The 27,422-nt window shown below is 43.0% G+C and overlaps 1 protein-coding gene across 1 annotated transcript in view; it reads left to right on the forward strand.

Annotated features, from left to right (window-relative positions):
* The window catches only part of DOCK9 (dedicator of cytokinesis 9), a gene marked incomplete in the record, with an annotated part of 250,627 nt that overhangs the window by 114,797 nt on the left and 108,408 nt on the right, over nucleotides 1–27,422 (forward strand). Inside the window, 8 exon segments of the mRNA XM_034758221.1 lie at nucleotides 3,283–3,398; nucleotides 3,581–3,650; nucleotides 3,757–3,882; nucleotides 4,109–4,180; nucleotides 16,961–17,107; nucleotides 20,388–20,471; nucleotides 21,201–21,312; nucleotides 26,248–26,426. Coding sequence (XP_034614112.1) covers nucleotides 3,283–3,398; nucleotides 3,581–3,650; nucleotides 3,757–3,882; nucleotides 4,109–4,180; nucleotides 16,961–17,107; nucleotides 20,388–20,471; nucleotides 21,201–21,312; nucleotides 26,248–26,426 — 906 coding nt within the window.

Genomic DNA, 27,422 nt, shown 5'->3' on the forward strand with positions numbered 1-27,422 from the left:
GGCTGAAATATGGATTTAGGGGCCAAACTTTATGCATCAGCATCTTGGCCAATGTGACTACATTAAGGTTAACAAAACATCAGCTTCAACATGTTGCCTCTGGAGACCAGAAAAATAGTATTGTGGTTAAGGCACAGGACTTGGAGTCCAGAGACCTAGGAGTATTCCTGGCTTTTCCATCAATTTTCTGTGTGACTTGTACAAGTCACCTTAGTCTCCTTGTGCTTCACAGAGGATGACTGTCTGCATCACAGAAATGTAGTAAGGCTAAATTAATGGATGTTTGTAAGGTATATATCATCTGTTACTTTACTCTCAAAGCTACAACAGATTAGGTCTTCATTGTGCCTGGGCACTGTGCATACACACAGTAAGACATTATCCCTGTTCTAAAGAATTTATAGTCCAAATAAGCAAGGCTTAGAAAGGGTAGAAGAAAGGAAATAGTATTATGTACATTTTAAATATGTAGCTGAGACACACAGATGATGTGACTTGCCCAGTGTCATGCAGAAAGTCTGGAAAAGCTGAGAATTGAAGCCAGCTCTTCTGTGTCAGAGTGTAGTGCATTAACCACAAAACCATCCTTCTTTCCTGAAATTATTTTTAAATCATCAAATATCAAGTGCCAAATAAATACACAGAAGTATTATTCTATTTAATATATAGCGCTTTCAATTTTCAGTTTTAACCAGTAATCACCAATAAAACACTCCGATACAAAATAAATGAAAACAATGTTTATCCAGTCAGCAAACGCTGCGGGGGGGGGGGGGACACAGATAGTTTCTTGTATCTAAGGGCTTGTCTATGTGGAGCAGTAATGCGGACTACAGGGTGTGATTTCTGAATTCCAGTAACGTGTATGCATTAACTCAGTGATACTTAGAACGTGGCTCTTAAGCCGCAAGATGCTCTTTAATGTGTCTCCTGTGGTTCTTTGCAGCACGTTATTAAAACACTGTGTGATTTAATTATTAACCAATCTAAGTTATTAACCAGTCAGGATGCTTTTACCATGTTATTAACAATTGTAGTTGACAAAATAATACTTGTTCAGTCATTTTGCTGTGAAAATTATATATATTTTCCCCGTCATACTATTTAAATATGAATATATAACACTATAGTAAATGAAACAATGAACTCACACTACTGTGGCTCTTTTGGGTAATGTTGATCGCTAATTTGGCTCCTGAACCACTGAGGTTCGAGTATCACTGCATTGACTGGTCCATGTAGACCCTGCTGGTGTGTACTAAAGGTTCTCTAGTGCATTTTATCATAGTTTATTGCACACAATGCAGCATGCGTGATTGCCTGCCCTATGGGCAGGTGGCGTATGTGTTCATTCGGTGCAAGGAGCTCCTGGCCTTCAGAGACCATGTATGGGCTTTGGAGACCAGGGTGGCTGAACTGGAAGAGCTAAGGGAGACAGAGAGGTACATAGATGAGACTTTCCAGGACACAGTAGAACGGTGAAATGCTCAGGGAGATTAGAGAGACTATTAAAATTAAAAACTCAATAATAATGGGGATTTCAACTATCCCCATATTGACTGGGTACATATCACCTCAGGATGGGATGCAGAGATAGTTTCTTGACACCTTAAATGACCCTACATGGAAGCAAAAAATTATGAATGAGTTCTAAAATCTTTTATTTAACCAAATCTAAATTTTATGCCTACATTACTTGACTATAACACTGTAATTTCCACAAAATTGAAAATTTCATATGTCAAAACGTATTCTCCATCCCGTTTTCATACAGTTGTCTTTCAGATAGCTAATTAGTACTGTACAGTGCAAAGGATTGAATCATAGAAGCATACGGCTGGAAGAGACCTAAAGAGGTCATCTAATCCACCCCTCTGCACTCAGGCAAGATAAAGTATATCTACATCATCCCTGACAGGTGTTTGTCTAACCTGTTCTTTAAAACCTCTGACAGGGATTCCATAGCATCCCTAGGTAACCTGTTCTAGTTCTAGTTTTTAACTACCCTTATAGTTAGAAAATTTTTCCTAATATGCAACCTAAATCTCTCTTGCTGCAAATTAAGCCTATTACTTCTTTTCTGTAGAACAGGTGATTATCCTCTTTCTAAAAACCTTTTACATATTTGAAAACTGTTATGTCCCTGCTCTTCTCTTTAGTCTAGAGAAGCCTTCAGTTCTCTAGACTAAACTTGCCTAGTTCCTTCAACCTTTCCTTACAGGGCTCATTTTTTAAAACTCTTATCATTATTGTTGCTCTCTTCTGGACTCTTTCCAATTTGTTCTTGAGTGTGGTGTCCAAAACTGGACACAGTATTTCAGCTGAGGCTTCATCAGTGCTGATTAGAGTGGAACAATTAATCCCCCACCCCATGTCTTGTATACAACACTCCTGTTAATGCATCTCAGAATGACATTTACCTTTTTCGTAACAGCATCATACTGTTGAGTCATATTCAATTTGTGATCCACCATAACTCCCAGATCCTTTCTGTAGTATTGCTGCCTAACCAGATATTCTCCACTTTGTATTTATGCATTTGATTTTTTCCTTCTTAAGTGTAGTACTTTTTCACTTGTCTTTATTGAAATTTATCTTACTGATTTAAAACCAATTTTCCAATTTATCAAGATCATTTTGAATTCTAATCCTGTCCTCCGTAGTGCTTGCAACACTTCCTGTCTTGGTGTAATCCGCAAGCTTTATAAGCATCCACTTTCCACTCCATCATCCAAGTTGTGAATGGAAATATTTAATAGTACTGGACCCCCAGGAAAGACCACGGTGTAACTCCACTTGATATGTTCTCCCACTTTGTTGGCAAACCGTTGTTAACTACTCTTTGAGTTCAGTCTTTTAATCAGTTTTGAATCCACTTTATAGTAATCTAATCTAGACCACATTTCCTTAGTTTGCTTATAAGATTGTCATGTGTGACTGTGTCAAAAGCCTTACAGTAGTCTAGTTATATCATTCCTACTGCTTCCCTCTTTTCCACTGGGCCAGTAATCCTATCAAAGAAGGAAATTAAGTTGGATCTATGTTTGCTATTACTTATCACCTTGTTCTCCAGATTTGAACAAATTGATTAATAATTTGTTCCAGTATCTTTCCAGGTATCGAAGTTAGGCTGACTGGTCTATAATTTCCCGGATCCTCCTTTTCCCCCTTTCTTGAAGGGGAAAGTTCTTTTTCTAAGTAGATTGTAGAGGAGTTTTGAAAATAACATTAAATGGCTTGATTACAAGGAAGTAATATTACTACTCTATTTCTTTCTCTTAGAGTCTTCATGCTATGGAGGGCCATGTGATGATAGCTTTCCTGCCTACAATTCTAAACCAATTGTTTAGAGTTCTCACTAGAACTACTCAAGAGGAAGTTACAGTCAATGTGACAAGGTAAAGAATTTAAGTGGTCCAGTGTGTTTAAATGATTAATGGTTTGTGCCCCAGATTTCTCCATGTGGTAGTAAGTTGCAGAAATGAACTGATCTGTAGTCAAAGTACACATTTTTATGACAGCAGAACATAATTTTTTTCTGCAGTTTTATGTTTATTGTTGGTTTCGATCTTTTTTTTAGGGTTATTATACATATTGTTGCACAGTGCCACGAAGAAGGATTGGATAGCTATTTGAGGTCATATGTCAAGGTATACAAAATAAAATTGTTTGCTTTTTAAAAAATAATCCCATTAAAAATAGTCAGTTGCATTTATTTAAATTGCACTTTACCTTCTGTTTCCTTTTTCCTGCAAGTATGCTTATAAAGCTGAGCCTTATATTGCTTCTGAATATAAGACTGTACATGAAGAACTGACCAAATCCATGACAACAATTCTTAAACCATCTGCTGACTTTCTTACAAGCAACAAGCTACTTAAGGTATTTGTTGAAAAACTTTTACTTTTTCCTTCTTGTTTCTAATAAAGCAGAGCCTAATCCTCAGAACTGAACTGTTAAGAAATAATGTCATCTTTTTCCTAGCAGATGTTGTAAATAGCTAATTGTATCCAGGTTGTCATTGGCTGTAAAAGGACTAATTTAGTTTTGGAAATTTTAGACTAGTTTTGCAGTTTTATATAATGCAATAATTTGGTTTTCTTTTCAGTATTCGTGGTTTTTCTTTGAAGTTCTGATAAAATCAATGGCTCAGCATTTGATAGAAAACGCTAAAATAAAGGTATGTAGACTTATATTTAGACCATTAAGAGCTTTTTATAGCACAGTCTCCTCCTTCATCAGTTTTTATTACATGTTTTTGCTGTATATAAGAACACTAACTAGAGTTAAATTAAATAGCTAAAAACTTTATTAACCCAGAGTTAAGGATGTCTGGCAATAGTTTGTGCCCTTCCAGAACACTGAGTTCAGCAAAACTCAAACTTGTGAAAACCAGGAAATAGAGTTAAAGGTACATATCTGTGCAACCTTAACTTTGCCTCCCTGAAGCTGGTAAGAGCCACTGATGATTATTTGCATGCACTCCAGCTGCATTCACTGTGTTAGGTGTAGCTGTAGTGAATGGTAGAGAAATAGAGAGGCTTGGAAGAGTCGTAATTGTGATACGAGACAATCGAGGGGACCGTGTCTCTGGGATGTGTGTGAGGCCCTCTCCCTGACTCCTGTGTGTGTGATCAAAGGAAAGGTGCATGCTACTGTGAGAGATCCAGTATGCCTCATTTCAGCATTGGATTGTGTAGAAATTAGGTGGGAGATTAAACTCAGACCACACTAATAAGGTGTAAGTGAAGGTATAGTCTTAGGGCATGGCTACACTTGCAGATGTAGAGTGCTTTGAGTTAAACCAGCTTTTGTAGGGCACAGTAGGGAAAGCACTGCAGTCTGTTCACACTGCAGCTTCAAGCGCACTGACATGGACCAATTTGCGGCACTTATAGTAGCATTGGGAGTGGTGCATTATGGGCAGCTATCCCAGCATCCAAGTTACTGCAACGTGCTTTTAAAATGGGGGTGGAGTGTGACAGGGAGTGTGTTGTGTGTATGTGTGGGGAGAGAGAGTGGGTTTTAGGGGGCTGAGAGCATGTCAGCATGCTGTCTTGTAAGTTCAGGGAGCAGCAGACCTCCTACTCCCCCCCCCCCCCCCACCTCTCTCTCTCTCTCTTTCACACACAGCATACCACAGTAACGGCTTGCATGCTGGCTGTTAGAAACGGAGCTTCGAAAGGGCATTTCTGCATTCCTACAGGAGTTCAAAACAATGACAAGAGTGGCCACTTGACTTAAGGGGATTATGGGACGTTTCCAGAGGCCGATCAGAGCGCAGTAACGCAACAGCTTGTTCATACTGATGCCCAGGCGTTGTAGCCAAAGTGCAGCAAACATTATTCCTTTCGCCGAGGTGGAGTACCAGCAGCGCTGTAGCTGCGGAGTCAGAGCGCTCTATGTGCCTTTTCAGTGTGGACGGGTAGTGAGCTAGTGCACCCAGGGCTCCTTTATTGCGCTGTAACTCGCAAGTGTAGCCAGGCCCCGAGATGTCATTGTGTACATAAGGGTAAAGGTGGTGTAAAAGGGATTGAAGGACTTGTAAAATTTAGCAGATGTGTTCTTTCTGTGGAGTAGGCTAAGTGTAGAAGTGTAAGTAGTTCTTGTTCTGTACAGGGCAAAGGCAGAGTATGAGTATGTGTTATAGGTGTGTTGGGGCATCAGTCAAAAAGGGCAGAGTTAGGGTTGTGTGGATGCATACCTTAACTCTGTATTTCCTTGTTTTCACAAGTTTTTCTGATCAATGTGTTCTGGAAGGGCACAAGCTATCGCCAGGCAAACTTAACTCTGGATTAACTAAGTTTTTTTGCCATTTAATTTTCTGGTTTTGTAAACAAAAATATAAATGCTTTTGGTAGGAGTTAGGCAGTTTTTAATTATCCTATAGATGTGCACTTCAGACACTGTTATGAACAGATAATGTTAATAATACCGAATTCTAACAAAGCACTTTTCATCAGTAGATCGCAAGAAGGGAAACATCATTATCCCCCTTGTACACGGTGTGGCACAAAGAGGTGAAGTGACTTGGCCCAAGTCCTCTAGCGGGCTAGTGGCAGAGCCAGGAATAGAACCCAGGTTTTCCAAGACCTAGTCCACTGTTGTACCCGCTAGGTCACACATTTGCTGTACGAGTCCCAAGTGCTCCTTCTTCCCTCGTACAGTTTGTTGCAGTAGAATGGGAATAATGGATGTGCTTTGAAATATTTGAAGTGTGTAGTTGCTAATAATCTATTGAGAGAAATCTTAGACATGGTGTGTCCTGAGAGCTTGACAGTTGTATTACATAGTGGTTACAGTAAATTTAAGCTTGTGATTGATGACTGTTATGCCTCCCTCCTTCCCCCATTATTCCCCACAACATGTACTCTCTCAGCCACCCAGCTCACCCTCCCCTTCCGGTCCAATTAAGCAGTTTATATTTTATAAACCAGATGCACAACATGTGTGTGTGCGCAGGCTCACATACAAAATACACACAAAAAGGTAGAATCTGTGAACTTTGAAGAAAAGCTTTTGTTTTGGAAGGAAGGAGGGGGGCTGTATCTTAGGTACCTCTTACTCAAATTACCCTGAATTTGAATCACTAACTGTACCCTGTGGCCCCATAGTGACACAGTAACTATCAAGACAATCCAGGTACACATGTGGATGATAGAACACTTAGAAGAATCGTTCTTTAAACAGAAAACATATTCTCAGTCTTAACTTCAGCAGAGCTCTGCTATACTATTTATTAAATTAATCATCATCAAATGCTTAGCTACATGGGGGTCTGCAGCAAAAGATAATCCCTGCAAGTATAGGAGATTCTGAGAGGTGTGAATGTGATGGTCTCAGCTGAATTAGAACACCCCATGGAGATAAATACAGCCCAGAACAATAGCTCTGAGATGTGTGAACTCCTGCATTCATGTCAGTAGTTGTTCCCCCTCCTCCTCCAACCTCCCCAGTCCAGTGCTGGATAGTCTGTGAGATCCATCAAGCATGCTGATTCTCAACTCCTTACCCCAGTGTCAGAAACGTATTTTTGGCTCATGATCCCAGTATGCATGTTCTCATCTCTCCACCCAGTGGGAAGGGCGTTCGCAGTTCCTGGCTCACATGAGGGGCAGGGAAAGGGCAAGCACCCCCAGGTCTCAGCTCACATGGTAGAATAGGGACAGGGGCTCAGGTAACCCCGGAAGAGCAAGGGACACCACAGAACCTTTCACACAAGAGGGGGATAGGGCGGGAGGAAGGTGGGCAGTAGATGGGCAGCACCCCACCTCCCAGCAAAATTCTTGGACACATAGCTGAAGGTAGGAAGATTTGCTCAGATCCCCCCTGATCCTGGCACACACACAGGAGAGGACAATGTGGGGCTGACAGGAGCTCCTGCCCCTATTCATCTCCTGTCACTCATCCCCATGTCCCCCTTCCCAGTGTCCACCCTCTCCTCCCGCTTCACCAAGCTCCCATCCATTCCCATCAGCTGGCCATCTCCCACTCCTGGTCACCCATCCCTTAACCATAATCACCCCTTCCCTTGCTGCACCCCAGACTCTTTTAACCCTATTGTCACCTATTGTTAATCACCGTTAATCACCCTCTCATCCCAGCAAGAATGTGCATGTGTACATTATTTTGTTTTTAAAATAGTTTCATTGGCTACTGAATATTCTGCTGTACTCAGATTATATTTCCCCCAAAGAGGAAACACCCTTTGACAGAAGCAGATTTGAGCAACATGCCTCCCTTTTTAAACTTCAGATTTCTGCCTCGTCTGGATGTTGCTCAGGTTCAGTGACTGTAACATTCCCTCTTGAGCTATTAGGGTCCTCTGAGTCATAGCAAGCTTTCAACCCCATTAACCATTGTCTCTGCACATGCACAGTGTAATCCATTTAGCATGTGAGCCTTAAAACTGCTTAGTGCCCGCCTAACAGGAAAAGCAAACTCTTTGGCTAATAAGATTGTAATTTGATTTCCTCCAGAGGGCTAGTGGGTGGCATGCAATATGTTGGGGTACCTCTCGAGCATTTGAGACTCTGATGCAATGATCTGAGCCCTAGTTTGATCTCTATCTGTGCACAAAAAAAGTTGCAAAAATATTTCAACCTTTAGAAAAGCTGTTTTTGTCCAAGGACTGTATCTTGGAAATCCCTTGATCAAATGGCTCCACAGTTGGATCAGTAACAGAACCCCGCACCCTGATGAGGTATGCCAAATTTGAAGGCAATCCAAGTAACCGTGTGGATTTTATAGCACTTAAGAGTCAAGCTTTACACAGAAAGCTGGAATTGTCCTTAATGACTGCAGAGCTGGCACTCCAGAACTGTAAGAAAAAATATAGAAGTAGGTATAAAGCAACAGAGGGTCCTGTGGCACAAGTGAGGCCTTGCATCTGAAGAAGTGAGGTTCTTACCCACGAAAGCTTATGCTCCCAATACTTCTGTTAGTCTTAAAGGTGCCACAGGACCCTCCGTTGATTTTTACAGATTCAGACTAACACGGCTACCCCTCTGATACCAGAAGTAGGTATGTGATATAGAGGAATGTTTTACTTTTGCTCATTGCTTTGTTGTAAGAAAACTCTGAGGAAAGAGCAGTAGCATGAAGAAAAGAGAAACAAACCATAAGAAAAGAGGGAAAAATGACACACAGCAGAACATAGCACATCAAACAGAAAAGTATCATACAGAGCCAGAAGATTATCATAGCAATTATATCAGTCTAAACAGTCGTTTGGCCACTAGGCTCACCTGTACACATCACCATTCCTTATTATATTGTTGCATGTGTATACTATGATAGAGACCAGAGGCAAAACAGGCAAGATCAGGATCTTGTTATGCTAGACATTGCAAAAACACAGTCTGTCCCCTGAAGAGCCAATCTAGTTATGTTATTAAAGGACTCCGAGAGAAAAGAACAATGCGAACAGATTTTTTTTTGCCTTTTTCCTGTCTCTTACATGCTATACACAGCTGCAATATCATTAAATTCACTGTACCAATTTTCTGTTCTGAAAGCTGTAGGTGTGTTAGCCCTAGATATTTTGCTACCAGTGAGGCTTGTAAGAAGCCATGTTTTTGTGGCTCATTGAGATCTCTTGGTTGGTGTGCCCCAATATAAACAATTCTGGTTGAAACAAACAAGGTATGTCTACAGTAGCACTTTTGTCGGTAAAAACACACCCCTGACTGACATAAGTTTCACTGATAGAAGTGATGGGGTGGAAGCATTATGTCAAACATTATTTCTTATGCTCTTCCGCTAACATAGATACCGCTGCTCATTGGGGAGTGGTTTAATTATGCCGGCATGGGAGACCTAACAGCAGTGCAGCTGCAGCGGTACAGCTGTGCCACTGTAAGGTCTTTAGTATAGACATAACTTAATATTGAGGACTAAGGCTAATTCTTAAGAACATATCTTCTAAGTCGCTCAATAACATATGTAGGAGGGAGCCACGAGATCTCTACCACTTATTGATATCCTCACTGCCTACTTGAGATGTACTTTGAGATATACATTTTATACTTTGCCTAATATTGTTCCTCTATTGTATGATAAGTAAGAACCTTAAATGCTAGTTCCATTTATTTTAAGTGCCTCTGGACTTTTTTTTTTTTTTTTTTTTTTTTAACCATGGCTCTCTTTGATTCAGTTCTGGCATATTGCCTAATTTTTCTTATGTTTTAACAAACATAGATTACATTGTGAAATTGGTAAAATTGATTGATTTGTAGTATTCCCAAAATAGATATGTTTGAAAGCCAGACTTTTACTGCTATTCCTCATATGTCTTTAAAGTGTTATTGTGGATTAGAATAAGGATAGAATACCCTTTTCTGTTACATTATTGGTTTGCCTCCAACTGGTGGGGTTGAAATATCCGACGATATTGAAATTTCCTCTAGCAAGGGATGAAATGTTAGTTTTACTGCTAGATAAAACCAGACTCTTTTGATACCCTCCAATAATTGGTGATGTTTTCTGTGTATATCTATAACCTATGGAACCTAAGCAGCAACAGAGGGAATGATATGGAAGGGAATGAGTTGTTTTTCTTTATGGATCCACATTGGGTGCCTTATGTACTATGTCTAGGACAGTGTTTGTGGGAGACCTGTCTCAAGAGAATGTAATACATTGTGTCCTCAAGTATTGCTCTTGGAGGGATTCTGCGCTGATGCGGGGGTGCAGAATTCATATGACTCGCATTTTTCTGTGTCCTCACGCAGAAAAATGCAAAAAAAATCTGCCAGGGAACACGTGCCTCTGCCCAGGCAGCGGGTTTGTTCCAGCATGCCTGGAGCAACCTCAGAGATGGGGGAGGGGGACTGGGCGTGCGTGCATGTCAGTGATTGTACGCCTGGGGGGGATTCTGTGGGACTGTGCGCCTGCAGCAGAAAACGCACATCCCCCCCCCCCCCCCCCCCCCCCAAAATTTTCTTCTTTTTTCCGGCGAGGGAAACGGGAGGGGGGGCGGGGGGGGGGGGGGAGCTTGAGTGCAGTTTTGGGGAAGGATTGCCCCCCAAACAGAGGCGAGGCATTGGGCGGGGCACACGGGGTTAGGTGCCACTGCCCCCTCCCTCCTCATTTCTGCAAACGCAGAGCTGCCCAGCTCGGAGGCTGCCTCTCATCTTGGGCTCTGTTGACTTTCTCAGCCCTTGCACTGTGTCAGGGTCAGGTGCAGCCTCACTGCCGAGTCTCTGTACTGGGGGAGGTGGGGACTTCAGGATGATCTCCCACCTCAATGCAGCCAGTGGCGTGTGCCCCACTGCCATGCTAGAGCCACATTTATTTATTGGCAAATAAAATTTGCAGAATTTTAAAATATTGTGTGCATAATTTTTAATTTGTTGGTGCATAATTCCCTCAGGAGTAGGGTGTGTATATATACCCCATGCTGGCCCAGCAACCAGGGGGTTAATGCAGGTACTGCTGGCCAGTGTTGATTGGCAGCCTCACAACAGCTGGGAGAATAAAAGAGCTGGGAAACAGGGTTGTTGCCAGAGGAGCAAGCAGGCTGGATAAGGGAACTCCTGACAGCTGCTCAGAGACAGCACCTTGAGAAGGGCTGACTGGATCAACAGGCTGAAAAGCCTACAGAAACCAGAGTAGGTAGGAAGTTGCTCAGGGCACGGCTGGAGTTGTTGAGTCCTGATTCTGCCTCTCTAGTTTAAGGGCCCTGAGTTGGAACCCACTGGAGTGGGCAGGCCTGGGTTCCCCCGCAAACAACCTGAGAAACTTAAGAATGGAGGAGGATTTTCAGACCCCCTGGGCACGAGGAACTGACCAACAGCTCCGCCAGACTGAGCGAACTCAGGTGCAATGCTCTGCCTAGCTAGAGGGGGCGCAGTTACACCAACATGCCAGCCCACACATTGTAATAGGAAACTGGAATCTGTTTGTTTGTCAGAAGGTATGCTCTCTTTACAGACAATCAGATTTTCCTCTCCTGTCTTCCTGAAGAAATTTGTGAATTTGAAGGGTCCAGGTTTTTTAAAGTAATAAGCATAAACAAAGAAGGGAAGGGCACTGACTACTTAAAGGGGGCATGATGAAAACATACTTTTAAAATTAATTCTAGTCTTCTGCCAAGAGTAACATAAAACAGGAGGTCTGAGTACTGAAGACACCTTTAAATAGTTGGAACCAGCTAGAAGGTCCTTCCAAGAACAGGGAGGTCAGAGATACAGGGAGAGTAAGCCAACCATGTGATGTTTTGTTTAATAGTTCTTACATTGTCAAACCTTTTTTAGCTTGAAAATTGTCCTTGGATTGCTAGCTCTTTGGGTAAGGATTTGACTGGCATGTTACTGTATCTGGCACAGTGAGACCCCCTACCTTGATTGTAGTTTCTGGGTACTACTGTAATATAAATATATAATAATACTTACGCTTTTAAAAAAAAGTTTGGAGTGGAAAATCTATTTTTCTAGTTTCTAATAATGGCCACTTGTTTTTCCTGACAATTCATGAACTCAGTTTGCTATTGAAAGGTTTGTGCTGTCCAGACTCACTCTGTAGCAATCCCAATTTCCTTCTGATTAATTAACGTTTTGTTATTGTTTGAAATAGTCTCTTTAAAAACAGACAGACAAACAGCCTTAATATAGATAGTTCAGTATCGTGTATATTTGGCAGCACAATAGAAACAAATTCTCTAGCAATTCTGTGATATTAATTTACTATATATCCATGAAATTCCTTTCATTACAATGCCTCCCATAATAAAACACACCAGACTATGGTTTGTAGCTGAATAAATACTCCTTAATAAACAATAGAGCTGATTATTTTCTGCTATGATTAATTTTTTGATTTTTTTTGCTGTGTTCTCCAGATGGTCTTGGTCCATGGGCTTCTGTAGTTACAAAGTTGCTTGGGCAGTCCAGCTCAAATTTTCTTGTCCTCACTTGAGAGTGCCAGGGAAGAGGGGAGCTTGTAGTCTGCTTCAGCAATTGGCCTTCTCAGCCCCCCAGGCCTCTGCTACTGCTCTGTTTTGTAGGCAGCCTACCAGTCCAAGGAGCACTTTTGGTTTTCCCTGATCTCTGGCTGCTAATAAGACTTAAGCTCTGGTCCTCCAACCAACACTCCTGCTGAATTCTGTAGAATAGTGAAGGAAGTGTGCACTGTAACTCAGCTGTTTTCTCCTTGTGAGGAAAACAAGATGCAAGGTGTCTGGCTGCAGCAAAATAATGAATTCTCCAGTAAAAATGCTGAATGCTGTGGTGTCTTGGAAAAATGCTGAATTCCATGGCTCCACAATCCCAAGTCCATAGAGCCCTGAGAGGGATGACTGAGGCAGTTTGCACCTTTCAGAGCCATTGTTTCAGGCTCTTTGCAGACTCACACAGGCATCAGTTTGCACTCTGTTCACATCTTAAGATGAAAGCTGAGATTCTGGAGTACAATTCTTCAGCAAGGAGTGAATTTTGTAGCAAGTTCTTCAGTCACAGAATACACAGGGTCCTGACAATAATTAGCTGCTGCCCAAGTACAGTACAATACATGTAATTTGATAATATTTTTATACAAACATTTTGTGTATGTAATCTATAAATTACAGAAAACTAAAGTATAATGATGTCATATGGTTATATTCAAGCAGCTAGTGATAAGACCAATGACCGAGGAAGACAGAAATTAAGATTTAGCATCAATGATTTAGATAATGGCATAGAGAAGACATTTATAAAGTTTGCAGATGATAGCAAGCTTTGAGTAGGGGGTGGAATTGAAGTGCTTTGGAGGATAGGATTCAAATTCAAAATTATCTGGACAAGCTGAAGAAATGGTCTGAAGTAAATAGGACGAAATTCAAGAAGGACAAATGCAAAATACTCCAATTCGGAAGGAACAATCAGTTGCACACATACAAAATGGGAAATGACTAGGAAGGAATACTGCAGAAAGGGAGTCCTAGTGGATCAAAAACTGAATATGAGTTAACAGTGTAACACTGGGGGTCATACTGGATCACAAGCTAAATATATGTCAGTAGTGTAACACCGTTGCAAAAAAAGCAAACATAATTCTGGGATGCAGGCCCGCTGACAGCAATTCCAGGCCCCAGGGCGGAACAGTCAATGGGCATGCACAAGCTGCGCCCATGGGGACATGGACTGCCTGACATTTGGGCTGTGCTGTGCCTGCGCTGGCTGGTACCCAGCGACCTGCTAGCTGCGCTTCCACATGCTCACCCGGTAGGGTTGCCAACTGTCTAATCATGCAAACCCGAAGACTCTTGCCCCACCCCCTACCCTGCCCCTTTCCTGAGACCACTCCTCACCCCGCCCCTTTGAGGCCCTGTCCCCTGCTCACTCTATTTCCCCCCCCACCCTCGCTCACTTTTACCCAGGCTGGGGCAGGAGGTTGGGGTGCGGGAAGGGTTGCGGGGTGCAGGCTCGGGAGGGAGTTTGGTTGCAGGCGGGGGTGCAGGGTGCATGCTCTGGGAGGGAGTTTGGGAGTGGGTGCGGGGTTTGAATCTGGGAGGGAAGGAGAGGTGCATGCTCTGGGAGAGAGTTTGGGTGTGGGAGTGGGTGAGGAGTGCAGGCTCTAGGAGGGAGTTTGGGTGCGGGATGCAGGCTCTAGGCTGGGGCAGGGGGTTGGGGTGCAGGAGGGGTCAGGCAGTTGGCGCTTACCTCGGGCGGCTCCCAAAAGTGATTGGCACACCCCTCTAACAGCGGATCCTAGGTGGGAGGCCCAAGGGGTCTCTGCGTGCCGCTGCCCGCAGGCACTGCCCCCAGAGCTCTCATTGGCCACAGTTCCCGGTCAGTGGAAGCTGTGGAGACTCCCAATCCCTGGGGCCTCAGGGACGCGCTAGCCGCTTCTAGGAGCGGTGCGGAGCGAAGGTGGGCAGGAAGCCTGCCTTAGCCCTGCTGCGCTGCTGCTGGCAGTGGTGGCCAGGGCCCCCCGGGCCATTTTAAATCGCCCAGGTCCCTGGGCAATTGATCTCTTTGCAGCCCCTACACCCCCCCACCTGGATGCATTAGCAGGCGTGTTGTAAGCAAGACAATTGAAGTAATTCTTCCACTGTACTCTGTGCTGGTTAGGCTTCAGCTCAAGTCTTGTGTCCAGTTCTGGGTGCCGCATTTCAGGAAAGGTGGACAATTTGGAGAAAGTACAGAGAAGAGCAACAAAAATGAATAAAGGTCTAGAAATCATTACCTATGAGGGAAGATTGAAAAAATTGGGTTTGTTTAGCCTGGAGAAGACTGAGAGGGAACATAATAGTTTTCAAGTACTTAGAAGGTTGTGACGCGGAAAAGGGAGAAAAATTGTTCTCCTTAATCTCTGAGGACAGGACAAGAAGAAATGGACTTAAATTGCAGAAAGGGAGGTTTAGGTTGGACATTAGGAAAAACTTCCTAACTGTCAAATTGGTTAAGTACTGGAATAAATTGCCCAAGGAGATGGTGGAATCTTCATCATTGGAGATTTTTAAGAGCAGGTTGGACAAACACTTGTCAGAGATGATCTAGATAATACTTATTCCTGCCTTGAGTGCAGGGGACTGGACTAGATGATCTCTTGAGGTCCCTTCTAGTCCTAAGATTCTGTGATTCTAAAATGCTAAGACAACAGAGCAAGGATCTGTGTTTAAGAGTAAATGTTCAAAGAGATGAAAATCTGGGTTGTGGACTGATACAAGAAGGCCATTTCACTGTATAAATCCATGGTATGTCCACACCTTGAATACTGCGTGCAGTTCTGGTCGCCCCATCTAAAAAAAAAAATAGATTAAAAGTGGAAAAGGTACAGAGAAGGGCAACAAAAATGATTAGGGGTATAGAGCAACTTTGATCTGAGGAGAGATTGAAAAGACTGGAACTATTCAGCATACAAAAGTGATGTCTAAGGGGGGATATAATAGAGGTCTATAAAATAATGAAAGGTGTGGAGAAAGTGAATAAGGAAATATTTACTCCTTCACATGACGCAAGAACCAGGGTTCACTCGATTAAAATTAATAGGCAGGTTTAAAACAACCATCTGGCAGTACTACTTCACACAATGCAGTCAACCTGTAGAACTCATTGCTAGGGGATGTTGTGAAGGCCAAAAGTATAACTGAGTTCAAAGAAAAACTAGATCTGTTGGTGGAGAATAGGTCCATTAATGGCTATTAGCCAAGATGGTCAGGGACGCAACCCCATGCTCTGGGTGTTCCTAAGCATCTGACTGCCAGAAGCTGAGACTGGTTAATTGTCCTTTTCTGTTCATCAACTCTGAAGCATATGGCACTGGCCATTGTTGGAAAACAGGATATTGGACTGGATGAACCATTGGTCTGACTCAGTATGGCCATTCTTGTGTTCTTATGTTCTCATGGCAGGAAGCTTCAGAGAAAGTTTTCATAGTAGTAGGGGCAGGGTTGTAGGAAATATGAGAGATAAAAAGATGCTTATTAAAAATAGGAAGTTGATTAAAAAGAGGGCTGTAGAGAGAACATCTGTTAAGTAGGCTGGAAAGCTATTTAAAGGCAAGAAAGGCGATTTTGAACTGGATCCCAGAGTGAAAGAAGACACAAACAAAATTCTTTGTGTACTGTGGTTTGAAGAGCTGAGACCTGAGGTAGCCAAAGAGCAAGGCATTGCAAACATCAACGCAAGAGAAAATGAAGGCATAGGTGAGAATTTCATCAGAGGTAGAGTCTAAATAGTGTATTAAAGGAGAAATATTTTGGAGATGAAATAACCCAGGTATACAGCTATAGAAGATGTGAGAGGAGAGTGCATGATCAGTGGTGACATCTTAGGTACAGTTGAGCCAAATGTGGGAGGCCTGAGTTGAAAAGGATGATAGAAAAAATGGTGCAATATTGGAGGATATTCTTTTTCACAATAGCCACATTTTCGCCTGAGACAACTAGCTGATAAAACAGCAACATGTGTATTTGGTCAAGGGAGTTATTGGGAATGACTAGATAACTAAGGTATGTGTAGCTAGGTAACTTAAGTAAGAATTAGAATAACTGATTTCTAGATTACTGTCCTTAACTATGCCTTTCAAATTGGAAATCTGTCTTAGGTTTTGCTATGAAAGCAATTTCAATATGCTTCTATGATGAAACACCTAATGATTTCAAGTTCCATATTTACATATATGTGCTTTGTCATCTTAAAAGAAAATTGCTTTCCACATTGGATTCTAAATAATTCTGCAGATAGAAACTAGAGCTGGTTAAAATCCTTCTTTCAAAACTTTTCTCAACCAAAATTGGCTTTTTTCATAGTCCAGAAAAGTTTGCAAAAAGCTTCTGAATTTTTCATAACTTTCATTTTTTCATCAGAACTAGAGTATTTCATCATTTTTAATTTTAGCTGTTGTTTTCTCCCTTTTCTCGTTTCCTAAATGAACTTGAGAAATAGCTTTACCTATAGCAAATCATTGTCTGCCATATGCAAGGTTACTTCGGAAATTTAAAATTCTAAACGTGTATTTTAAATTATTCTTCCAGTTGTTACGAAACCAGAGATTTCCTGCTTCTTTTCACCATGCGGTAGAAACATTTGTTAATATGCTAATGCCACACATCACTCAGAAGTACAGAGACAATCCAGAGGCTTCAAAAAATGCAAATCATAGTCTTGCTGTCTTTATAAAGGTAGGTACCCACAATAATATAGGCTCTAGGCTTATTATTTTCAGTAATTTTATTTTTCTTGGATTTTCGCTTAGCAAGGTCTCACACAGCAGCATATATGGTATAAGGCATTGTAATGGGGCATGGCTCTTCTCCCGCCTTCTTCCTCTCAGAAACTGCATGGACTCCAGTGGATGTGCCTTCACCGAACCCTTTTATTTTAAGTTCTATCCACCATTTCCACAACAATCCCCATGCAACCATCTATTTACAGCACCACTGTGCCATTTCCCCAGAACCTGAGGGGAGGGAACAGAGGTCTCCCTCCCCTGAGGCCTCCATGTAACTGAGTTCAACTAGTGCTAGTCCCCTCTCTCTCCACTTGGTACTTCCTTCCTGCCTCTTTATCATTTTTGGACGAATGGGCTAATTGGCTTCTTATTCCATCCAACTGGCCAGCCTGATTGTCTATTTACCCCCCCCACCCCCCAGTCAACTTTCTCAAGAGGGACTAATTAACATCTAAGTGATCAGAGTGCAGGCTCTGTTCACCCTGCACCAGAGGTGCAAGTAAGCCGGTCCGCCCCGGTACGGTGTACCGGCAAGAGCCGGTGCGTGGTACTGGGTCGGACCGGCTTCCCCAGGTGGCAATTTAAAGGGCCTGGGGTTCCCAGCAGCGGCTGCAGCCCCAGGCCCTTTAAATAGCCACCCGAGCCCTGCTGCCGGAGCCCTGGGCTAGTGGCGGTGGGGCTCCAGGGTCTATTTAAAGGACTTGGGGTGGGTAGCAGCAGCCGGAGCCCCGGGCCCTTTAAATGGCCCCCCAGAGCCCTGCTGTTGGAGCCCCGGGGGTTGCGGAGGGGGAAGCTGGGCACCCCTGGGGCTCCATAGGCAATTTAAAGGGCCCGGGGCTCCTCTGCGGTAGCGGCGGCTGGGAGCCCCTGGCCCATTAAATCGCCGATGGAGCCCTCAGCTGCCACTGCTACCCTTGGGCTCCAGCAACGGGGCTTGGGTGGCGATTTAAAGAGCCCGGGGCTCCCACTGCCACTACCCTCTGGGGCCCTTTAAATCGCCACCTGAGCCCCGCTGCAGGAGCCCCACGGTAGCGACAGCGGGGTTCCGGCAGTGATTTAAAGGGCCGGGGGCTCCTGGCTGCCGCAGAGCCCCCAGCCCTTTAAAGCTCCACCACAGGCTGGCATCCGGGAGCCCCCAAGGCTCTGGCGGTGATTTAAAGTGCCCCCAAACCCCAGGACTCCCAGCCGCCTCTGCAGCTGGTAGCTCCGGAGGTGATTTAAAGGGCCTGGGGCTCCGCACTTCAGCCGGAGCCCCGGGCCCTTTAAATCTGGATTTAAAAGGCCTGGGGATTTAAAGGCCCCACCTCTTTCAGTAGAGGCCACGCCTCTTCCGGTTAAGGCCCTGCCCACCTGTTCAGGACTCCGGAGCACTGGTAAGTCCTTTAAGTTACTTTCACCCCTGCCCCGCACTCTGTCACAGGCATTTTAAGCATGCTTTTGTATGTGCAAATAGAGATGTATAAAAGAACAGGTTAAGTATTCATTGCAATTAGAAATAAGATTGTCTAAGCAAAACAGTGTATAGAATATATTATAAAAAATGTAGGTTTTAGTTTTGTGCTAGCAGTTGCATACTTCCTTGCTTATTATGATTTTTATTTCTTCATGGTTGTGCCATCCAATTATTTCCCCAGTCCTACAAAGATTTAAGCATAAGCTTAACTTTATGCACTGTGAGTAATGTGCCTGCATTTGCACTATGTAGTGAGGATCCCAATAGCTCTTTTTTTTTTTATTCAGTGAGTAAGCTCTAACAAAAAACAAAATAAAACAGACAGACAAATCTAATGATGTAGAGGTCAATATCGTGTTTATTTGAAAAGAGCCTTTGTTCTCTTCAGAATCCCTTTCTTATTCACAATTTACTTCAATTTGGGGTTATTTCAATAAGAACAGCGTTCCATTAATTTTATGGGACTATGCATCAATGGTGTAACTAAGATTTGTTACCTTAAAACTGTGAGCACAAAAAAAGTGTGGATGAGCTTCCATAAAGCTCTATACACCTACCCTTTTATCTGGTTAGATTGTTTGTCCTTAGCTGCATGGGATTCACTTGTATGTGATTCAAAAGGCCTTTCTCCTTCGGTGTTATTTGAATCCTAACTTGTTTAAGTATGGTTTTACTATATTCAAAAACTTCTATTGTGTCTATTTTATCATTGTTTTGTTATGTGTTTGGTCACAATTGGTTGGAATCTCATTTGTGGTCTCTCTCTCTCTTTTTTTTTTTTTTTTTTTTTTTTAACTTTGGAAAAGGAAATTTTAAATGTTTTTGAATCCTTTTCAAAGGGTCTTCAACATCAGACATAACCTCAGGTTTGGTTTGGAGAAGGTGGAGAACAGATAGAGTCCCTCATATACTACCAAATAAGTACACAGAGATTTTATATAATTTATTTAATTTACCTGCCTACATTTCAGGTGCCCAGTTGCACACCTAATGATGTTGAATATGCACGTGCATGACTAAAGAAATTATCATATTCCAAACCCTGCCTGCTTATTTTCATGCTCTCATTTAGATGAATTATAGTTCTGTCACTCCCATTTCTCTTATTGAAAATATTAACATGTATGTTAGCACAGTTGGTGTGCCCAGTTAGGCATATTAATGTCCGTTTTAGGGATGCAACACCAAATAATCTCTTTGAAAATTTGGTGTTTTGCATTCCGTTAATAGCTTTACTGTTAATGGTGATGCTATATTAACCCAGGATCATCTAAATTATGTAATATTTAGCTATGTAGCAGTTACAGTCCCCAGTCAAGATTGGGCCCCATTCTAGGCACTACACAAACATACATGAAGACATTGGACCCTATCTATAGAGCTTATGATTCATTACTGTCAAAAAAAGATTTTGTTCATTTAAGTAACAATTTTACACATTTTAGTGTGAAAAGGGTAATTTTTTAATTAAAAGCTTTTCCTAACTCTACTGTGTGGGCAACATTTCAAAACTTGGACTGATTGTGTTTTTCCTTTTTTGAGTATCAACGGTTGCTCTATAAAATAGAAGCCAAGTTAGGTTTCTATGTCAAATTTTCCTTTTAAAATGAAGTACCTTTGTACTGTACAATGCTTGCTTTTAATAGCATTTATAATCAAACTTAAATTAGAAGTTAAAAATATTCTTGGAAGATAAACTTTTAAAACATGGATACCTAATTTACTGAACACTGCATCTGTAATTGCTTTAGAATGGTTTATATTTTATCTTTTTCAGAGATGTTTCACCTTTATGGATAGGGGTTTTGTGTTCAAGCAAATCAATAACTACATCAGCTGCTTTGCTCCAGGGGATCCAAAGGTACTCCACTCCTTTAATAACTTAAAAATGAGTTTCTCTTTTTGGTACACCTATGTAACAAATTGTGTTGCGATCCCAGAATGTTCTTCAGTTACAGTCAGGCATATTTTCAGACTAGTCTCCCATTCCTGTGCAGTCGGTGTGTTACTTTTTGCCTTCAAGACACCTTTGGTATTTTTGCCTCTCAGAATAGTGGGATTGGCTGTGACATCTTCAAAGAGGAAGTGTGTGACTGGTACAATTCTAGCATCCCTAGCTGGAAAATGGATGAAACAACATCAATGAGCACTTTATGCAAGACCACGAAAGTCTCAAGGAACAAATTCACAATAATTGAAAGCAAGCCCTCTGATATCTAAGAGGTTCCTACAAATCTACGACCCTTCTAATTGCATGTGCCATGCCATCAAGGCACTCACTATTTTTTAAAGAGGTGCATATGATCTCTGCCAGGATCTCAAACAACTCTCAAATCTTCCGTGCCACACTACATAGACTTGATAAAAGTAAGAAATGTAACAGAGAATTAGACCTGGCTTTCAAATGCTGTATTGTGCTAAAGAGTTCTCCTGGGTCTGTATGGCATGACACATATAATCCCTAGGATTGTAGATTTGTAAAGGAGAGAGAAATCACTAGTGTTAAGAAATCTGTTTCCTTTTTAGCTATGCTACCAGAAAATCACTAAATTATTAAATTGTGTAATTTACATCTGAAATATTTTTGCAGACCCTTTTTGAATTCAAATTTGAATTTCTTCGGGTGGTGTGTAACCATGAACACTACATCCCTTTGAATCTACCTATGCCATTTGGAAAAGGCAGAATTCAGAGATATCAAGGTAAATCCACATTTTTAACTATATATAAATGTTAAAATTTTAAAAAGGACAGGTCAGAATTCATAGCAGTCGTGGAAGAAGTCAAGGTGGCAAGAACAGTCTTGCAGGCTACCCTGCATGTGGCGGACTCGCCTATTCGTACCACGTCCTCTGCCACTGGCATGAGAAAATCATGATGGCTACAAGCGTCGGGCCTCCCCCCAGAGGTCCAACAGACCATCCAGGACTTGCCCTTTGAGGGCTCAGGACTGTTTTCGGAGCAGACTGACTCCAGGCTCCATAGCCTTAAAGATTCAAGGGCAACTTTGAAATCTTTGGGGCTCCATACACCAGTTCCTCAGAGGAAGCACTTCAAACCCCAGCCACCTCCTCCTTACTTCTGCCCTACCCAACATAGGTAGGACTCTAGGAAACGGGGCAGGAACAACAGATGCTGACCTTTTCAGCCCCCATCTGACCAGGGCCAGAGCTCGGTGAGGCAGTCCTCCAGCTCCAAGCACGCCTTATGAAGGTGCGTCAGGCGGCGACACACCAGCCCAGAGCCCGGATCCTTCTCCCTGCTTCCTGAACCATCTTTCCCATTTCTGTTGTGCGTGGGCCCAGATAACCTCAGACCGCTGGGTGCTGCTCATGTTAGAAATGGGATATTCTCTCCAATTCTGTTCCTCCCTTCCTCGTCCCTCTTCAGGGATCCCTCTCACCAGCAGCTTTTTTTGACAGGAGGTGCAATCACTCCTATGTATAGAAGCAGTAGAGGAGGTTCCTTTGGAGCTAAGAGGAAAGAGATTCTATTCCTGATACTTCCTAATCCTGAAAGCCAAAGAGGGTCTCAGATCCATTCTCGACCTGCGAGATCTCAACAAATCCATGAAGGAGCTGAAGTTTTGCATGGTATCTTTGGCCACCATCATTTCCTCCCTGGATCCGGGGAAAACAATGCAAAGTAATGTACATTGGAAAACATAATCCCAACTATACATATAAACTCATATACATATAAATTGATGGGGTCTAAATTAGCTGTTACCACTCAAGAAAGAGATCTTGGAATCATTGTGGATCGTTCTCTGAAAACATCCACTCGAGCAGCAGCAGTCAAAAAAGCTAACAGAATACTGGGAATCATTAAGAAAGGGATAGATAATAAGATAGAAAATATCATATTACCTCTCTATAAATCCATGGTATGCCCACATCTTGAATACTGCGTGGAAAAGGTTCAGAAAAGGGCAACAAAAATGAATAGAGGGTATGAAACAGCTTCCATCTGAGGAGAGATTAATAAAGCTGGGACTTTTCAGCTTGGAAAAGAGACAACTAAGGGGGGAATATGATAGAGGTCTATAAAATCATGACTGGTGTGGAGAAAGTAAATAAGGGAGTGTTATTTACTCCTTCTCATAACACAAGAACTAGGGGTCACCAAATGAAATTAATAGACAGCAGGTTTAAAACAAACAAAAGGAAGTATTTTTTCACACAATGCACAGTCAACCTGTGGAACTCCTTGCCAGAGGATGTTGTGAAGGCCAAGATTATAACAGGGTTCAAAAAAGAACTAGATAAGTTCATGGAGGGTAGGTCCATCAATGGCTATTAGCCAGGATGAGCAGGGATGGTGTCCCTAGCCTTTGTTTGCCAGAAGCTGGGAATGGGCGACGGGATGGATTATTTGATGATTACCTGTTGTGTTCATTTCCTCTGGGGCAGCTGGCATTGGCCAGTGTAGGAAGACTGGATACTTGGCTAGATGGACTTTTCTGTCTGACCCAGTATGGTCGTTATTATGTTCCTATGACTGGTACGCCACCCTTGACTTGAAGGACACTTACTTTCATATATCGATAGTCCTGGCCCACAGAAGATTCCTCTGGTTCGTGGTGAACCGCACTCATCAGTTTACAGTCCTCCCCTTTGGCCTGTCGGCGTCCCCCTCCCCCGCACGGTGTATTTACCAAGTGCATGGCAGTCATTGCCGCGTTCCTGAGGAAATGGCAGGTGCAAGTGTTCCCGTATCTCGATTACTGGCTGGTCAAGGGCCACTCCAGGGCGCAGGTAGAAGCGCATGTACATCTGATATGGGTGACTTTTTCAGTGGACCGGGTCTATTGTTGAACGTGCCCAAGTCGACTCTATCCCTTACCTAGAGGATAGAGTTTATGGGAGCAGTCCTAGACTCCACTCAAGCCAGGGCGTTCCTACCGGAGTCTCGCTTCCGAGCCATTTGCTCCATCATAGACCGCTTCAAAGGTTTACCAACCACAACGGCACAGAACTGCTTGAAGTTGCTTGGTCACATAGCCACATGCACATAGATGATGCAACATACACGGCTGCAACTCAGACCTCTGCAGGTGTGGCTGGCATCAGTATACAGACCAAACAGAGACAAGATAGTTTTGCTTCCTCCCCAGGTTATCGAGTCCCTACTATGGTGGCTCAATCCCCAAACAGTATGTACAGCAGTCCCCTTCTCCAGGCCCTAGCTCTTGCTGTCTCTAGTCACGGACGCATCAGCGTCGGGGTGGGGAGCACATCTCGGGGATCTCAGAACTCAAGGCCTCTGGTCCCAGGCAGAGCTTTTGCTTCACATTAATGTGGGGGAGCTGAGAGCGGTTTGCCTAGCCTCCCAAACCTTCCAAACCCATCTGGAAGTCATGACAGACAATACAACAGCGATGTTTTATATAAACAGACAGGGTGGAGCACGCTCTTCTCCCCTATGCTAGGAAGCCCTCAAGCTCTGGAACTTCTGCATAGCCCACTCAATACACCTAGAGACTTCTTATCTTCTGAGGTCCCAGAACAAGCTGGCGGACCATCTAAGCAGACCTTTCCACAGTCACAAGTGGTCCATTCGCCCAGACATCATCAACAGCATCTTCAAGCAGTGGGGAGTTCCCCAAATAGACCTATTCACGATGAGACTCAACAGGACGTGTCAGCAATTTTGCTCCTTCCAAAATCACATCCTGGGCTTGATCACGGATTCATTTCCCCTCCAGTGGAGGGACCATCTGTTTTATGCATTCCTACTTTTACCACTCATTCACAAGATCCAGCTCAAGGCCAGAAGGGACAGAATGTCAGTCATTCTAACAGCTCCAGCTTAGGCCCGCCAACCTTGGTATACAACGCTTCTGGATCTGTCAGTAGCCACTCCGATCGCCCTGCCATTGGTGCTGGACCTAATCACTCAGGATCACAGCCGCCTCCAGAATCCCAACCTCAAATCTCTCCACCTCACGGCCTGGAAGCTTCGTGGCTAAACCCCATGGAGTTGGCATGCTTGGAGCCTGTCAGAGAGGTCCTCCTTGGTAGCCAGAAGCCATCACTAGAGCTTTAGTCAAATGGAAGAGATTTTCGATGTGGTCAGTACAGAAGGGCACGTCTCTGATGTGGGCATCAATACTCTTCATTCTGGACTACATGTTGCACCTTAAGTAGTTAGGTCTGGTGGTGTCGTCCTTAAAGGTTCACTTGGTGGTGATCTCAGCATTCTATCCTGCGATTGACGGCCGATCAGTCTTTGCTAGCCTGGTGCTGGGCTGCTTTCTCAAGGGACTTGACAGATTATACCCTCAAATTCACCACCAGTACCGGCATGGGACTTTAACCTAGTGGTCTCCAGGCTGATGGGGACCCTCTTCGAGCCCTTAGCAAGTTGCTCGTTCCTCTACCTCTCATGGCAGGTGGCATTCCTGGTTGCTATAACCAGGAGAATGTCTGAGCTTAAGACCTTGACATCCATACCTCCACACATGGTATTCAATAAGGACAAGGTTCAGTTATGGCCTCATGCAGCCTTCCTTCCAAAAGTGGTATTCATTTTCACACAAGCTAGGACATTTTCCTTCCGATGTTCTACCGTAAGCCACATGCCAAGAGCTGGGAGCAAAATCTCCACTCCCTAGATGTTAGGTGGGCATTGTCTTTTTCACAAATAAAACCAGCTCTTTATTGCACTAGCAGTAGGATGAAGGGTCTCCCTGTCTCGTCCCAGAGAATTTCATCGTGGATCACATCCTGCATTCGAACTTGCTATGACTTGGCAAAGGTGCCAGGCCTGGCTCTGACTGCACATTCCATGAGGACGAGCACCACCTCTGCCACATGTCTGGTGCAGGTCCCTATTCAGGAGATTTGCAGGGCCACAACTTGGTCATCAGTCCACATGTTCACCTCGCATTATGCCATCACTCAGCAGGCCAGGGACAATGCAGCTTTTGGCAAAGCGGTGCTCCAATCAGCGAATCCATGAACTCTGACCCCCACCTCAAGGGAAATGCTTGGGAGTCATCTACTTGGAATCAACATGAGCAAGCACTCGAAGAAGAAAAAACAGTTACCTACCTTCTCGTAACTTGTTTTTCGAGATGTGTTGCTCATGTCCATTCCAAGCCTCACCTGCCTACCCCTTCTTACCGGAGTACTCCAACAGAGGAACTGGCGGGTCGTCAGGGGCCTATATACACCACCATGAAGGCGCGACTCCAGGAAGCTCTTCAGCCGACCCAACAGGTACCGCTAGGGGAAAAAGCTTCCAATGACTCTGCACATGGTGCACACACACCTACTTAGAATGGACATGAGCAACACATCTCGAAGAACAACAGTTATGAGAAGGTAGGTAACCATTTTTTACTCTTAATATTCATTGTTACTAGTTTGCATAAAATTATACTTAAAGCTATGGTTGTTTTGTATTTCACTAACGGTCTAATGTCTACATGTTGAATGAACACATAGTATATATGACAAATGTCTGCCTGACAAAGCCATACAGTTTTGAGGCTAAGTGGGTTTTTGAACAAGCCACGACTAAACTGTTTTTGCAACTAAGCATGAACGAAGGGGGAAGCCCATGCTTACGTTAATTGGCAAATTAATATTAATTGCACCCTTCGTAAACTACAGCTTATACTTTACTTTCAGACCTCCAGCTCGACTATTCGTTAACAGATGAGTTTTGCAAGAATCACTTCTTAGTGGGACTGCTCCTACGGGAGGTGGGAAATGCATTACAAGAATTCAGAGACATCCGGCAGATTGCAATTAGTGTGCTCAAGAATTTGATGATAAAGCATTCTTTTGATGACAGATATGCTTCCAGGGTAAGTTTATTGCTACTCCAACAATTAGGAAGTTAAAAAGTTTAGGTATGTACATTTTCAAGTTTTATAAATGGGAAAATACTGTTAATTTGCATATGAAGTATCAACAGAAAATAAGTGTATCTACCGTGATATAGTTAGTATATAACTGATAGATATTGATACAAACATAAGGTTCTGAAAACTGATTTGTGTTTTCATTTTTTAACTATAAAAAAAATATACTTATTAAAATAACTGCATGTTACATTTAAACAAATTACAATGTAGACAAATGTAGTCAGATTTTCTCATTTACTCAAAATAATTGCTTTTTAACTTATTTATTTGTAATGACTATTAACCATTATTAATATTCAACTAATTTTGGCTAGTCCTTCCATGATCTATTAGAAGGACAACTAGTTAATATAAGTGGAATTGCCAGTTGTAGTAAATATTATGACTTTGGAGTTTCCTGGTTTTTCTAAAATTTGAGGGCCTTGTGTTGTGGTGAAGCCTCCATGATTTTGTAATTGCACTTCTTAAATTTGCATAGTTTTAGTTTGACCCTTCCCATGTATTTAGTTTCAAGCACGTATCATTTTGTTCTCCAGTGGCATGTTGAAATAGTAAGAAAACAAATTCCTTGACCTATAAATTTTAATTGCAGCATTAATTGTTGAATAATAAATATTTAGTGGTCAGCATTGTATATCTGTATGCTAATGAATACATGTTCTAGACCAACGGTCCCCAAACTTCTGAGGGTTGTGCCACCCCTTAAACCATCCACATATCCTGGGAGCAGGGCCATGGCTCAGGGGGTCAGGGAGGGACGTGGGCTGGGGATGGGAGCAGGGCCACGGCTGGGGGCAGGGACGGGAGCAGAGCTGTAGCGAGGCTGCGGTGGGGGCCAGCAGCCAGGCCTGCAGCCAAGAGTGGCTCTGCTCTCAGCCCCGCCCCCAGACCCAGCCCTGGAATGGAGGAGCAGCCAAGGCTGGGAGCAGGGGCAGG

Source organism: Trachemys scripta, chromosome 1, assembly GCF_013100865.1.
Source record: "Trachemys scripta elegans isolate TJP31775 chromosome 1, CAS_Tse_1.0, whole genome shotgun sequence".
Taxonomy (NCBI): Eukaryota; Metazoa; Chordata; order Testudines; family Emydidae; genus Trachemys; species Trachemys scripta.